Source organism: Carassius auratus, chromosome 22, assembly GCF_003368295.1.
Source record: "Carassius auratus strain Wakin chromosome 22, ASM336829v1, whole genome shotgun sequence".
Taxonomy (NCBI): Eukaryota; Metazoa; Chordata; class Actinopteri; order Cypriniformes; family Cyprinidae; genus Carassius; species Carassius auratus.
Window position 1 is genome coordinate 31,018,020 of NC_039264.1, and position 14,128 is coordinate 31,032,147.

Genomic DNA, 14,128 nt, shown 5'->3' on the forward strand with positions numbered 1-14,128 from the left:
GTTAAAACATAAAAAAAATATAAAGATACAAAAACACAGCATCAAGCCTTGGACTGGAGAGCGTGAGAAAGTCCGCCTGACCACCAAACAGCAAGACCAGCAAAGACCAAGCCCCAATCTCCTTCCCTCCAGAGGGTAAGAAAGCCAGCATCTTATAGGCCGCATTGTTAATCACAATCAATTTTCCACACCTGCATCACAGCACTTAACCTAAAGACACAAAAAGTGTTACCCCATGACACCTGCTGGGCAAAATAAAATACTACAGCCCCTTGGATCGTCACAGTAGATTCAGACTATAACTTTTGACTCTCCTTGCTATATTCGTGGAGTTATGAGTTGGTATTTTTGTGTATGGCACTCAGAAAGCAACAGTATTTAAATAGTATATTTTGGCGAGTCAAGAGCTAAACAAAAAGTCCTGTTTCATTACAAAATACTGTAACTTTTATAAACATTATACTATCACCAAAAAATGTTAATTAATATTTATTAAAAAATAAATATTTCATAAAACTGCAATTAAATTATATTATTTCTATAGTCTATACAAAAAAAGACAAAATAATAAGGCTGAATAAGCTGATCTATAGCATGTTAAATGATGGTTGCCTGTCTGTGAATGGTACACCCCTCTAAGCTCACAGAAGTGGTTTGACCCAAGTCCTCAGCAGCCAATGACATTGACCCGTTCAAACTGATTTTTAACGCGTACTTCACGTGTACTTCACGTGTATTTAACACGTGAAATACACGTTAAATACACGTTAAGTACGCGCTGATTTTTAACACGTAAACAACACGTATTTAACGCGTTAAATACGTGTTGTTTACGCGTGAAATACACGTATTTAACGTGTTGTTGACGCGTTAAAATTCACGTGAATTTGACCCTCTTGGCCTTCCATAGGAAATCGCACGTTTCTTTCGCCTGTTTGGATGCTTCAAAAGACGTTTGCACCGCCAGTTTGGTTGACCTGTTTACACGTTCAAAACTTACATTTTGTCTGACTCAAAACGCACGTATTTTATATTTATATATGTTTTATCTTTTGGAAGATGCATTCACTCGGCTCAGAAATCTGAGGGGGCACGTGAATACTTAAGTAAACAGACAGGTTTTTATGCATATAGTTAATACAATATTAGGCTACTTTGACCCTAGCATATTATCTAACAATCTATGAAGGTGTGAATCAAGATATTTCATGATATAGTTCATGTGTCTAGGAATGTTTCCAATAAAAATGAATAATATTAATGCTTAATAATAATTTGCCAGTGGGCTAGGTGCACAAGATGGCGCCGGTGTGCTTCAGCGACGTGTGTGTGTTCATACTTATTTCCGGTCCTGTGACGCTCGCATTTACTGTAAGGCAAACTTACATACGAAACTTGGCTAGATGGATATAATTAATGTTTTTCAAATTTAACAGCGAATAGTGGTATATCAAAGACACGAGGAAACATCCTCCCTACATTTTTGTGTACCTCTTTGTGGAAATTAATCAAGATACAACGCGGAGATTGCTTTATTCTTCCGTCGATTATGCGGATCAGCGCCAGCATCAGGTTAATCAGTCCACAAGGATTTCTTCATTCAAACACAAACCACTCAAATATGCAATGCTTTACATTTTCGGAGAGCTGATTTTGTTCTGACTGTTATCTATAAGATCATAAGGTTTCTGACTGTCAAACGAGTATGTAAAGTATGTATGTTTTTTTTTACTTTATTTGATTATAACTGTGTACAATTTTTGGAAATGCTATTATGGTAGGTTTTCATTAATTGAAAGATTACTGTGTGCATTAATTTGCGTTTTATCAATGTTCATCTGTTTTGTAAAATATCTGCAGCATAAATAATTTTGTCTATAAGCAGCGCATGTATTTTGTTATGAATTCTTCAGATAAAACAAATATTAAAATTAGCCATGTGTTAGTTATATTATTTTACATCCCGTTTTTTTCATTTCAAAATGTTTGATGCAAAATTGACTGTCAAATAATGAAATATGTTGTGAAAATGATGATGAAACAAACTGTATGTGCACAATTGAGAAATGTGAAGATAAATCACAGCCCATGTCGCACAAGGTGAATATTTCATTAAACAAAAAATAATAATCAATGTAATACCAACATTTACGAGAAATAAGTAATTTTTACATTTACATAATTGGTAAGGTAAAAATAAATTATATATCTGTGTGTACACACCATGAGTTTAATTTTCATTTCGTGAACAGTAGGGAACATTAGTGTATTTAATTCATTCACTGTACCCAAACATATACAGTTTCAAATGCACTGGCTCAGTTAACATTTATAGAATAGTAATAATAGCAGTGTATATCTTATTTGCATTTTAAGTGATATTATAAGTCCTGTAAACATATATAGAAGGTAATATTCGGACTTCTCCGGTTCTCCGCACTGGCGTTCAGCACAACCGGAAATATCTACGAACACACTCGCAAGACCGGAAATCCAAGATGGCGGAGATATGCAACTTTGGATATGTCTGCAGCCAGACCCTCTTGACTAGCCCATATGCTGTTGTGGCTGCTGTATGTCACATGACGACCCTACCCCCAACTCGTGCCCCCTCGAAAATAACGAGTGCATGACGCCCCTCGCTGTGGTCATGCAGGTTTGTTTAGGTTTGTTTAAAGGCGCTACCGTCTTCTTCTTTACTAAATCCTCCCTCGGTTTTCATATTTATTCATATTCTTATTCATATTCACGGCCTTCTATTTAAGTTTTCACCATTTATTTTACTAAAATTATGTGTTTTTATTTATGAATTTTTGGGTTCAAAGCTGTATACTTTTTCCTTTTTATGGGGAATGCTACTGAATTGGGATTGTGTTTTGTACAACTGTCTTTCTACTGTATTTTTTACTGTATCATTCTTTAATAATTGCGTGCCAAAATCATGAGGAATGCTATCTTTTTCACTATACAGTCAGATTTGAAAATTCATAAAAAAAATGAATTAAATTGTTTTCTGCAAACTCCACCAGACTCTTGTTGTACATCTCCCCACGTGCCACTGTGGTGATTGTCATAACATTTTACTGCATCATTATTTAATAATTACCCACCAAATTCATGATATTGAAAAAGATAGCATTCTTCATGATTTGGCAATTTATGATTTGTTTTTGTGTTCCCCCCCCTGATTTTGGCATGCAATTATTAAATAATTTATTAAAGAATTATTATTCTATTCTATTATTCTAAAATATAATTTTATATTTTTTAAAAATAAGAATTTAGATTCTCTCCACATAAGCAGGATACACCATGCAATAGCAGGTACAGATTGAATGATAACATATACACTTATAAAACTTAAAACGTGAATGAATTCCGCCATTCTTATGAATATGTATAAATATGACAACCGAAGGAGGATTTACGCAAAGAAGAAGACTGTAACGCTCGCACGTTAATGTACCACGCACCGCCGAGTAGACCGTGTTGGGAAAGTTCACTTTCTACATGAACTAGTTCAAAGTTAAATTCACAAATTTTAAAATGAACTAGATCACTTCATAGTTCAAACTACAAAATTTTGAACTAAGTTCACACAGTTCCAAAAATGAACTAGTTCATAGTTCTTTTTTTCCATATGTTGCTGCGACAGCCCATATAGAATCACAGACAGCAATTATTTTATCAGTTTTAACAATGAAGCTATGCTTCAGATTTCATCTTCATATCCAATTTTGAATCCTTATCCAACCAGGGTTTACATAAGCATTAAGGGGACAGCACTCCCCCCTTGTTGCTTTAATGCTTTGTCTCCCATTCTCACCGACCTTGTCATAAACATCATAAAATTATTTTAAATGATCATACGCCTTCTTGCTACATGCTGCTGTCGCCTCGATGCCTTTTTTTTTTGATGACGCGTCACGCATGCGGCGGACGGTGGTGCGACCCTGGTGGCTGGTGTTGCCAGATTTGGGTGTTTTTCCGTTACATATTAAAACCCGTTTACGATGTGTTTTAGCTGTTTTTTCGCCAGGAAGGCTCTATAGAAATCTGGCACCCTATTGAACGAAATTAACCTGAGAGAGCGTGCACAGACACCAGAATGAACGAGTTGACAGTAACGTTCATCAGGCATTAATACGGCACGTTCAGTTCACGTTCGCCCAAAATATGAACGCGTTCAGGCACAACACCGCGAGTAGACGCGCAATGAACTTGAAGCGCGCCTAGCGTGACCGCGCTACTCTAACGCAGATGGCGTGACTGCAGCGGGCGTTGACATATTTTGATGTTTATTTGATGGTTTAGGCCAAGCTTCTCTTTCTCGGTTTAAAGAGCTTTTAATAACTCTTAAAATAAAGCATAGACGTTACGTTTAGACTTTAAAGCAGGGGCGAAACCGCGAAGGAAAGCAACAGCGTGTCACATTTTCACGTTGGTGGGAATCGAAACCGAAACTAGAATCTGACTCGTCACACAGCTCCTCTGTGAATTTGAGTTCATTTCCCCTCGAGCTCTACAGGAGAACAGGACAAGTCTTTCAGCGTTTTTCTTTCGATTAAGATTTAAAGGGGATATTGTTAAAATGGCGACAGGTAAGAATCAACATCAATTAAATTAGCGTCGATCTATCACTAACACACTGTTATTTACTCAGTTCTAACAGATGTTTTTATAAATAATGTATAATAGCTAAACAATCTGTTCTCTCTCTCTCTCTGTGTGTGTGTGTTGTTTTCTCTCTCTAGTAGCAGCAGGTAGATGTAGTCCATTATTTGATCGTCCTGACAGTAAGTTAATTAAAGCGCAAACATTTATGTGTTTGATTTTATATGAAACATTATGGATGAGTCTCTAAAATTCTAGACTGTTAATTAAACTCTAAAAAAAACTCTGTGTAAAGTATTATCATTACACGATTTTCGAAGATTAGTTCACACCAAAAAGAAAATTACAAATAGTCCTAATATATTAAGGTTTAATTGTTACATAAAAATGAGGATGTGAATAACTCCCTAAACTGTTCAATTGAAAGTCACTTGTGCTTAATTTAATATCTCGTTGTGTGTGAGAGAGACAAAACACTCTGTCTGATACCAAAAAAACCCTAATATATTAATTCCCTTGCAGGAGTTATAATTACTTTACTAAATTATAAAATCAGCTATGATTTTTACATGAATAAAGGCCCTCTTATATTGTGTGAGAAGCTATTATCATCATTTTTTAAAACATGCTTTTAATGGCAGGTTTTTATATGTGTACTGTGCAGCATTAAAACAGAAGTGCACTTTAATGATAGCTCTCAAGCCCGAGAAACACTGCATGATTTTTGGCTGTCCCAGATGAAATATTGGCATTGTGAAACAATCGTAATTTCTGTGATCGTGGCTCCTAATCGGTGGTTCTGTGTCGTATACTAAAAAAGGTTCAAAAGATGGCTATTGTCATAGTCTTGCGACCAAAAATAGCCAGTGATACAGCTAATGTAATCTCACAAACAATTCGGACATATTTTACGAGGTGGCTAATTCGTACGAATTTGTACAACCTCACTCGTACGATTTTATAGGATTTGTCTAAACCCCAATGTCGGGTCGGTTTAGGAGCGGAGTTGTGCAATTCATAAAATATGTACGATTTGGCAAAAATTTTATGAATTTGTACGAGTGTGGTTGTAGGTGGTAGCGACCTCGTAAAATATGTACGAATTGCCATGAGATTGGGCTGATACAGCATGATTATGGCACAGTGTGTTTGCTGATATTATCCACATTTACTGACCAACCAATAAAATGAGATATGAAGTCAACGTGAAAATTGCTAATATCATGCAGTGTGTCTCGGACTTTATCGTCATGTTTTCTGTTAATTTGGACTTTGTTTCCCTTGTTGTGTTGATTGTATTATTCTGTTGAGCTGTGCCTAGTTAATTATGCTTGTTTGGTCTGAGTACTTAAGTTCCTGTACGTTCACTTCGAGTTTGTCTGGTTGTATGTCTACATGTTTTTGAATGTTGCTGTGCTACATTTTGTTTGGATTTATGACTTAGGACTTTCATCTTCATCGTGTGCTTGTGACACTTACAGACTTACTGTGTAGGCAGAGTCTTAATGAGAAGCGTTTAGGTCCAAACTTGTGAAGAACTGTTTTTAAACTCTTGGAATGTGTCTTTAAATATTTGTCCGTGACATTTGAATTGTTGCTTGTGCAAAATAATAAAATCAGCTGTGGCCCACATTAGGGCCAGTTTTGGTTTATTTGGTTGGCTTACATGAGGCACTTATTTGAATACCAAATCTGTATCAGGAATGGACCGCCCAAATGGCATTATTCCATACAGTATGTGGGCCGGAGCAAGGTCTAGGATCTGGGCGAGAATTCAAACCAATGTGGCTCTAATTTGGGCCAGTTCTGCTTTATTTATAAGTGCCAGGTGTGGGCCTGATCTGGGCCTGTAGGAATTGTGCTATCTGGGATAGAATTACCATAAAACTAATTCAGTCCATAATAGCTGAGATCTCATTATAGGTAAGAGCAGTGATGTCAGACACAATACAGTACTCTTAATACAGTAGCCTAGAGAAAACATGATCTCTGCACACTACAGTTGAAGCTGTTTCTGTGTTTTGTGTAAAAAAATCCTTGTGAAAGGGTTACGCGATTTTTTGCTTGTGTTAAATCTGTTTGTTCTGTAGAATATTTAACATGAAATTCTTGTGCAGTGTTTTGTATTGAACTTTGTTTGTGTGTGCTCTTTTTCAGTGAGTGATCTGAGGATTGTGCTGATAGGAAAGAATGGATCAGAAAACAGACGAGTGGCAAACACTATACTGGGAAGAGCAGTGTTTGACAGTGAAGCTCCATATTATTTACAGCAATCCAGTGACAGAATCAGTGGAGAGCTGGAGGGGAGAAAGATCACAGTCTTCAATCCTCACCTGCTCCAGCCAAATTTCCCACAGGGAGAGATAATAGATGGAGTGAGAGATTGTGTGTCTCTGTCTGCTCCAGGACCTCATGTGTTTGTACTCGTACTGAAGTATAACAACTTCACTGAGGACGACAGACACCAAGTGAAATATGTGCTGAACCTCTTCAGCTACCAGGCCATGAAACACACTATAGTGCTGACTACTGAAGATGTGCAACACAGATCACTATTCACTTCGAGGAATAACTCTGTTCATGATTTAATAAAGGAGTGTGGAGGAGGATATCTGAGGTTTTCTACAGTAAGCACAGGATGGCGCTATGAGATGTTCAGAAGGACAGAAGAGATACTCAAAAAAGAAAGTATAGAATTTCTCATTTGTGACAATAGGCCTATTTCACAAGATGACGAGCGAGAAAGGAAGTAGGGCAGTGGTACTTCCGCTCATGCCAGTGCTACGATCACAATCATGGATTGCGAACAACTTGTTTTCTTCTAATCATTAAGTTATCTGCCAAAACTCAGAATTGCATATGCTGTTTGTTTTTTTGATGATTTTCAGGGAGATGTGAAGAGATCCAAATTGGACAAAGGCTACAAATAATTTTTGGAACAATTTACATTTGATTATCAAGGTAACGTTATGTATAATGAGCCAGTTGCCATGATACTGATTTTTGAATTCAATTACTTTTATTGATTATTTTGAAAGTGGTTTAATAAAATCTAGCTTGTTAACTATGTGTGTGTGTTTGGACACTTCAGACTCAGATATTATTGCAGGGAAAGTGGTTATTAGGGCAAGATATTATAGGTCGTTAAGAAAGCGTGAAGAACCACATAAGCTCGAGGTAAATACATAAGTTACAGGATTTAGTTTAATAAATGTCTTTTAATCACAAAATGGTTTCCAATGTTGCCTATTAGTCATCCCACAGTCTATAGCAACAGTAACTGTATAATTTAGTAAGAAAAATTTAAACGAGGATGGGAAATCCATTTTTATTTTATGTAGCAATAGTCATCGTAACCTCTGTGCAGTGTTCAGGGTATTTCAGGACCCCAAATAAAAAAAAGTGCTAAATTACATGACACTTAATGAATTTACCAAAACAGAAATTGGGATTTCTGATTGTATATTAGTGTAATAAAGTCACTCAGTAATGGTCATATAGTGCTTTTGTTTAAAATAGTCATTTTAAATGTGTTTTCCAGTACATGGCAGAAATCTGCTACTAAAGTACGGCAAATTTTTCATATGACCATGTATGAAAGCAAGAAATATAGATAACTTTAAAGTTAACTACAGATTTTTTTTGTATAAGCATTTCATATAAACATATTCATATAAAAAAAGTCAAAAATGAAGAAAAAAAAAGTTTAAACAAAAATTATATTCTGTATATTGAGTTCACACTTACATATAATTACCTGAAGTATTATAATACATATTTGGCATGCTGTCCGGGGAAGGGCTCAGAGCTCAGGAATGGGCCGAACCTAGAGTACCCCCCAAAAAGCAATAGCGGAAAGGACAGCCGCCAGCCTAAGGACCCCCCCACAATAGCTTTTTATTTAGAAAGTCAGCTGGTTGGCAGGTCGGAAGAGCCTATGTACTCCAGTGGAAGCAACTTTACATATTTGGAGAGATAGGCCCTACCGGCTGCTTGTATTGGACTGTGTGATTTGGGATGCCCGGTCGGGAGGGCTCGAGCCGCTGCACAACCGGAGCACCTCACTGCATTGGAATGGATGAGCCCTACCAGCCAATAGTGGAGAAGCAATGTGATTGGATAGCCTGACCAAGAGGGCCCGAGTTGCCTCAACTGGAATAGGTCACGGTGTTGGCGTACAGGCCCTACTGGCTGATGAGCCCCTGCTAATCAGTGAGCAAACAGGGTAGAAAACTGACCGAGAGGACCCATGAAGCCTCCGACTGGAGATCAAGACGGACGTGCAAGTCCTCTCAGTTGAGCAGATAAACAGGCTTTGGGCTGCAGACAAAGAGGACTCTTGCAACACCCGATGGGAGATCAATACTCACGGCATCAAATGGGTTAGAACTGTTTGTGGGCGGCAAGTAAAGAAAACCCAACCGGGAGCACTCTCGCCGACATCTGACACGAGCACAAGACTCAACGGCATCAGACAGGTAAGCCTCACTGGCCGGGGAGCAGGAAAAGGAAAACCAGACTGTGAGGGCTCTCACAGAATCTGATGGGAGATCAGGGCTCAGAACATCAAACGGGTAAGCGGCACCAGGCAGGGGGGAAAGATTTGGACAGAGTTTGGCGGGAAGTGGAGACTCTTGTCATCGTACAGCGAGCATCGTCACCCGTCAAACAGAAACAAAAAGTTAGGTTGCCGTTAGACTCTCGCCGACGTCTGATGGGAGCTCAATACTCAAGGCACAGAACGGGTAAGCCTCGCCGACCGTAGAAAGGTAAAGGTAAGGTTGTCTAGCCGGGAGGCTCTTGCTGACATCCGATGGGAGCTCAATACACAAGGCATCGAAAGGGTAAGCATTTCCAGACACGAGACGGAAAAGGTAAAGTTTTGTTCTGAACCTTGTTATGAAACTACATGTAAAAAACATCTGTCTGGGGTCTCTAGAGAGAGATGTGTAGAGGATGGAAACTTGAGCCAGAGGTTTTTCACCGCTATGCTGAACCTTTGACGTTAACGTTCTTCCATCTGGTCTCAAAAAAAAAAAAACTGATGTCACTAGCAGGTGTGTAGATGATGCTGATGCCACTGGCTGGTGAGTAGATGATGCTGATGTCACTAGCAGGTGTGTAGATGATGGTGATGCCACTGGCTGGTGAGTAGATGATGCTGATGTCACTAGCAGGTGTGTAGATGATGGTGATGTCACTAGCAGGTGTGTAGATGATGCTGATGTCGCTAGCAGGTGTGTAGATGATGCTGATGTCACTAGAAGGTGTGTAGATGATGGTGATGTCACTAGCAGGTGTGTAGATGATGCTCATGTCGCTAGCAGGTGAGGAGGAGCATGATGTTATTAGCAGGTGAAAAACTTAGTCTTGTAGGATTCATTTGTGTGTGTTTTTTTCCGATGTGAATTCATTTTTCCACTTTTGAAGTGGGTAAATGATAATATAATGTTCCATTTTGAGTGAACTATTTCTCTTAAGGCTGTGCTGTGAGTGCAGACTGTCTGCATGATGTTATAGATCCAAACATAGAGAACAAATGTGATCAAACCCTTCAGTTTATAAGAGACTGTACAGCAACCTAATATATTCAAATTCATGTTTTCAGTGTCGACTACTGGGAAAGCAAAGCTGAATATTGTGCTGTGTGGAAATATCTCAACACTCAAGAACTCAGTGTCTAGAATATTGAGAGGCAAAATAAGAAAACCTCAGAAAGAGATGAGTAAAGCATGTGTAAAGAAAGAGGGAAAACAGATCAATGTAATAGAGCTTCCAGTCTCTCAGAGGAGGAAGTGATGCGTCAGACTCACCGCTGTGTGTCTCTCTGTCATCCTGTTCGTCCAGTTCATGTGTTCGTCAGTTCATGTGTTCGTCCTCATCATTCCTGATTCTCCACTTGATAATGAAGACAGAGCAGAAATAGAGGAGATCCAGAAGATGTTCAGCTCAAGAATCAACAAACACATCATGATCCTCATAAAGCAGGATTCAGATCATCAGACAGGAGAACTCAATGAAGAAACACAGTCTGTCATTGAGAGATTTGGAGGAAGACATCATTTCATCAGCCTGAACACACAAGTGTCTGAGTTGATGGAGAAACTGGAGCAGATGGTTGAAGAAAACAGTGGTGTTTGTTTCTCCACAGAGACACTGATGGAGACACAGGTGGAGAAACGGAAGGAATTAAGAATTAATCTGTTCATTAGAGATGTTTCTTTAGTAATAAGGTAATGATCTGCAGGGATTGAACAATTTTCATAATGATTAAAGTCTACATACTATGCCAACAAAATGATTAGCACATGTTTTAGAATATTGTGGTCCATATATCATATTTTCCTGTATGAACTTCGGTACACATCAAGCTTAACAACTTTGCACTTTATTGTCATTAGCTCCACCCAACAGGAAGTCAGCTATTCTAGGTTTTGTGAAAAATGCATGCTCTGGAATTTGTTATACTTGTCCAAGTGCTTTCCTCCGATTGCCACCAAACTTCTGATCTCAAGACATTGAGGATGCTAAATTGCGAAGGGATTTTTGATATCTTGAAAAGTTTGGCCATGGTGAGGCAACATATTTATGGAAAGAAATTTGATATAGGAAGTGTTTTGTAACTTCCATTTTAATCAAACTTTAACAGTTTGTTCGTGAACGAGTCAATGTTTTGTTCGTTATCTCATCTCGGTGTTCATCTTCAGTTCTCTCTTCACAGCAGTTCAGTCAGATACTGTTTGAGTAAATGAATTACTCCGGGATATTGGTTTGTTTGAACTCAGAGGGAGTGTCAGACACATTAAAAAAGTTAACAGCTTAAGTCATTTGTGGATTAATGCGTATTGGAGACGCGAACAGTTTAAAATGATTCAGTTCGATTTGGTGAACTGGTTCAAAAAGATCCGGTTACATCGAATGATTCGTTCGCGAACCAGATATCACAAACTGCTTTGATTTGAACTCTCTCTCACACAGACACGGAAGAGAAGACAATGCTGAATAAAGTTGTAGTTTTTGCTATTTTTAGACAAAAATGTATTTTCGATGCTTCACAATATTCTAACTGATCCTCTGATGTCACATGGACTACTTTGATGATGTTTTTCTTACCTTTCTGGACATGGACAGTAGACCGTACACACAGCTTCAATGGAGGGACTGAGAGCTCTCGGTTCATGTTAGTTAATGGTATTAACTAATGTTAACAGATACAAGTTTCAATTTTAATTAATAACAAATATAAACTAAGATTCATAAATGCAATATACTGGTTATGTTAAGTAATATAGTTAATGAATGCTAACAGCTGAAACTGAGAGTGTTACCAGAGTTTGTGTGTGACACACTCTAGAAGTAACCCTTTCATTGCTGTGTGCTGACCGTAACAATCAGACTGCTAAACATTCAATCATATAGAATTTATTTCTATGTGAAATAATACATTTATTATGGGAAATCTGATAAATAATAATGCAGTGCATGTAAGGTAAAAATATACAGATTAATACTGGTTGAAATAAAATATAATGTAATATACAGTATAACAACTAGACAGCTGTCTTGGTCTATTTTTATTTTTATTTGTTTAAAAGGGTCGTGAATTACTTGTACCCTGACTCTGTTTGAGAAGGGGTGGCCCGAGTCGAGTGAGGATGGCCGTGTGGTCTGGATGATCCAGGTCTGTCTATCAGTTAATACATGCGTCAACCACTCGATTGAGAGTCCAGCAGATAGCAGACCATGCCATAAAATAAACACAGTGACAGAAATGACATGAATTTACTGGTGATGTTGACCCAGAGTCTGGATCTGAATCATATCGTCAGTAACATCTACACAGACATGGACCCAGAGGAAGATGAGGAGCTTTTCTCAACTCTTTAAACTTTAAACCTTCACACTGTTAATAGAGTTCATCTGCATTTCAGCAGCCACACAATCACTGAGACTAGAGCAGACGCTTCGTTTAAGTGCACTTATACTACAGGGTTCATTTGGGACATTGAACAAATCTGAACAAATGCAATGTTTCTTTAGCGCTGTGATGTATATCATTCAAGTAATCTTTCCTGTGAGAACTCCATCTTAATATGACTCAGTATTATTATTATCACAGAAAGTGTGATAATAATCTTCCTGTAATTTACACTTCCCCATTTCAAAATAAAACATGAAATGTGTTCTTTTGGGGGTATATTTGGATGGACACAAATCTCTCATGTTTCATTAAAGTATCTTCGGTTTGGTTTCAGAGATGAACACTAGTCTTAAAGGGTTGATTTTGAACAATGTGAGGGTAAGTAACTGTTGACAGAGTTTAGAAATGTCATTTTGTACAATCCAATAGATGAACAGAAAATGAAGTGATATGTTTATTTTTACCCAGCTTCTTCAAGTGTCAAGTTAAAGTCATCCATTGTTGTGTACAAGTATAATGTGCAAACATTTTTTTGAATGCTCCTCCACAGACTATAAATGTACTAAGATCTCGTTCTGTGAGTGTGTAGTTAGATCCTGTTGTTCTCTATTATAGCGCCACCTTCTGTCTGAATCACACAAACACACATAAGCGATTCTTCAGCTGCGACTCACAATCTGCTTCATCTGAACTAATGCATTTATTTATATTAAACATACATTTCTATGAGTTTTTATCTGCTTTTTGTGTTGATCAGAATAATTAAAGAAACCGCATCTTCCGTGTATCATTTCTGGTTTAAAAAGGAAAATGAAAGGACGCAGAAAGATTCATTTGTCAAATATTTTCTCTGAGTATGTGCAGGCTGGGCGCTGTTCAGATCTCTATCAGTGCTCTTCTTTCTATTTCGATGTTTGTCAAGGTGTTCAAATGGCGTCAGGTAAGAATTAAACTGGATACAAATATGATACCACGTTTCCTCTATGATTTATGAATTATTTATTAAATATTAAACAAGAGTAGACCGTTGTTGACTTTGTTTAGATAATTAAATTATATTTCACCGTGCGTTTTCGTTTGTCTAATCGTGTCACTGAACACCAGGAAGTAACTAAACTTCTGTGTGAGGAATTCTTTCATTAATCCTGGATAAACATCTGTGCTTTTGGTCTATGTTTGTGATTTTTTTTCTCTCTCTCTCGTGCAGCAGGTAGACGGAGACGTAGAAGTTCTTCAGAAATTGATCGTCCTTACAGTAAGTAAATAAATCGCTGCAACCATAAAGCCAAAGCAAATTTAAGATCTTTTTTACCTGGAAATACCATATAACATTAAGCTACTTTTTTACCCACATTAAAGTAAAATTATTAAAAGTAATACAAAAACTCCTCCTTCTGTTGGTTCCCAAATCTTCTGAAAAGGTTATGTGATATTTTTTACATTACTATTGTGTCCTGTGCAAAATCTGCTAATTTTGTTGGATTTTTAATATGATATTGTTCAGTGTTTCTTTATTGTTGTGTGTGTGTTTGTTTGTTTGTGTGTGTGTGTGTGTGTGTGTGTGTGTGTGTTTGTGCACTTTTTCAGTGAGTG

The 14,128-nt window shown here is 37.6% G+C and overlaps 1 protein-coding gene across 3 annotated transcripts; it reads left to right on the forward strand.

Moving 5' to 3' along the window:
• The first annotated feature begins 4,098 nt into the window (after positions 1 to 4,098).
• On the forward strand, positions 4,099 to 7,879 carry LOC113040717 (GTPase IMAP family member 5-like). Of its 3 annotated transcripts, none has more exons than XM_026198984.1 (3): positions 4,099 to 4,601; positions 4,758 to 4,796; positions 6,772 to 7,879. In XM_026198984.1, the coding sequence occupies exons 1-3, from the start codon at positions 4,592 to 4,594 to the stop codon at positions 7,365 to 7,367; spliced, it is 645 nt and encodes a 214-aa protein (XP_026054769.1). In that variant the 5' UTR covers positions 4,099 to 4,591; the 3' UTR covers positions 7,368 to 7,879. The 3 variants fall into 3 exon arrangements, with proteins under 3 accessions (XP_026054769.1, XP_026054770.1, XP_026054768.1); XM_026198983.1 differs by having other exon boundaries at positions 4,100 to 4,601; positions 4,755 to 4,796; XM_026198985.1 differs by lacking the exon at positions 4,758 to 4,796.
• The last annotated feature ends 6,249 nt before the right edge of the window (positions 7,880 to 14,128 follow it).

What these genes read in the sequence shown, in the direction of transcription:
- LOC113040717 (XM_026198983.1), top strand. An exon ending in ATTATTTGATCGTCCTGACA is followed by an intron (nt 4,797 to 6,771) that starts GTAAGTTAATTA and finishes GCTCTTTTTCAG; the next exon opens with TGAGTGATCTGAGGATTGTG.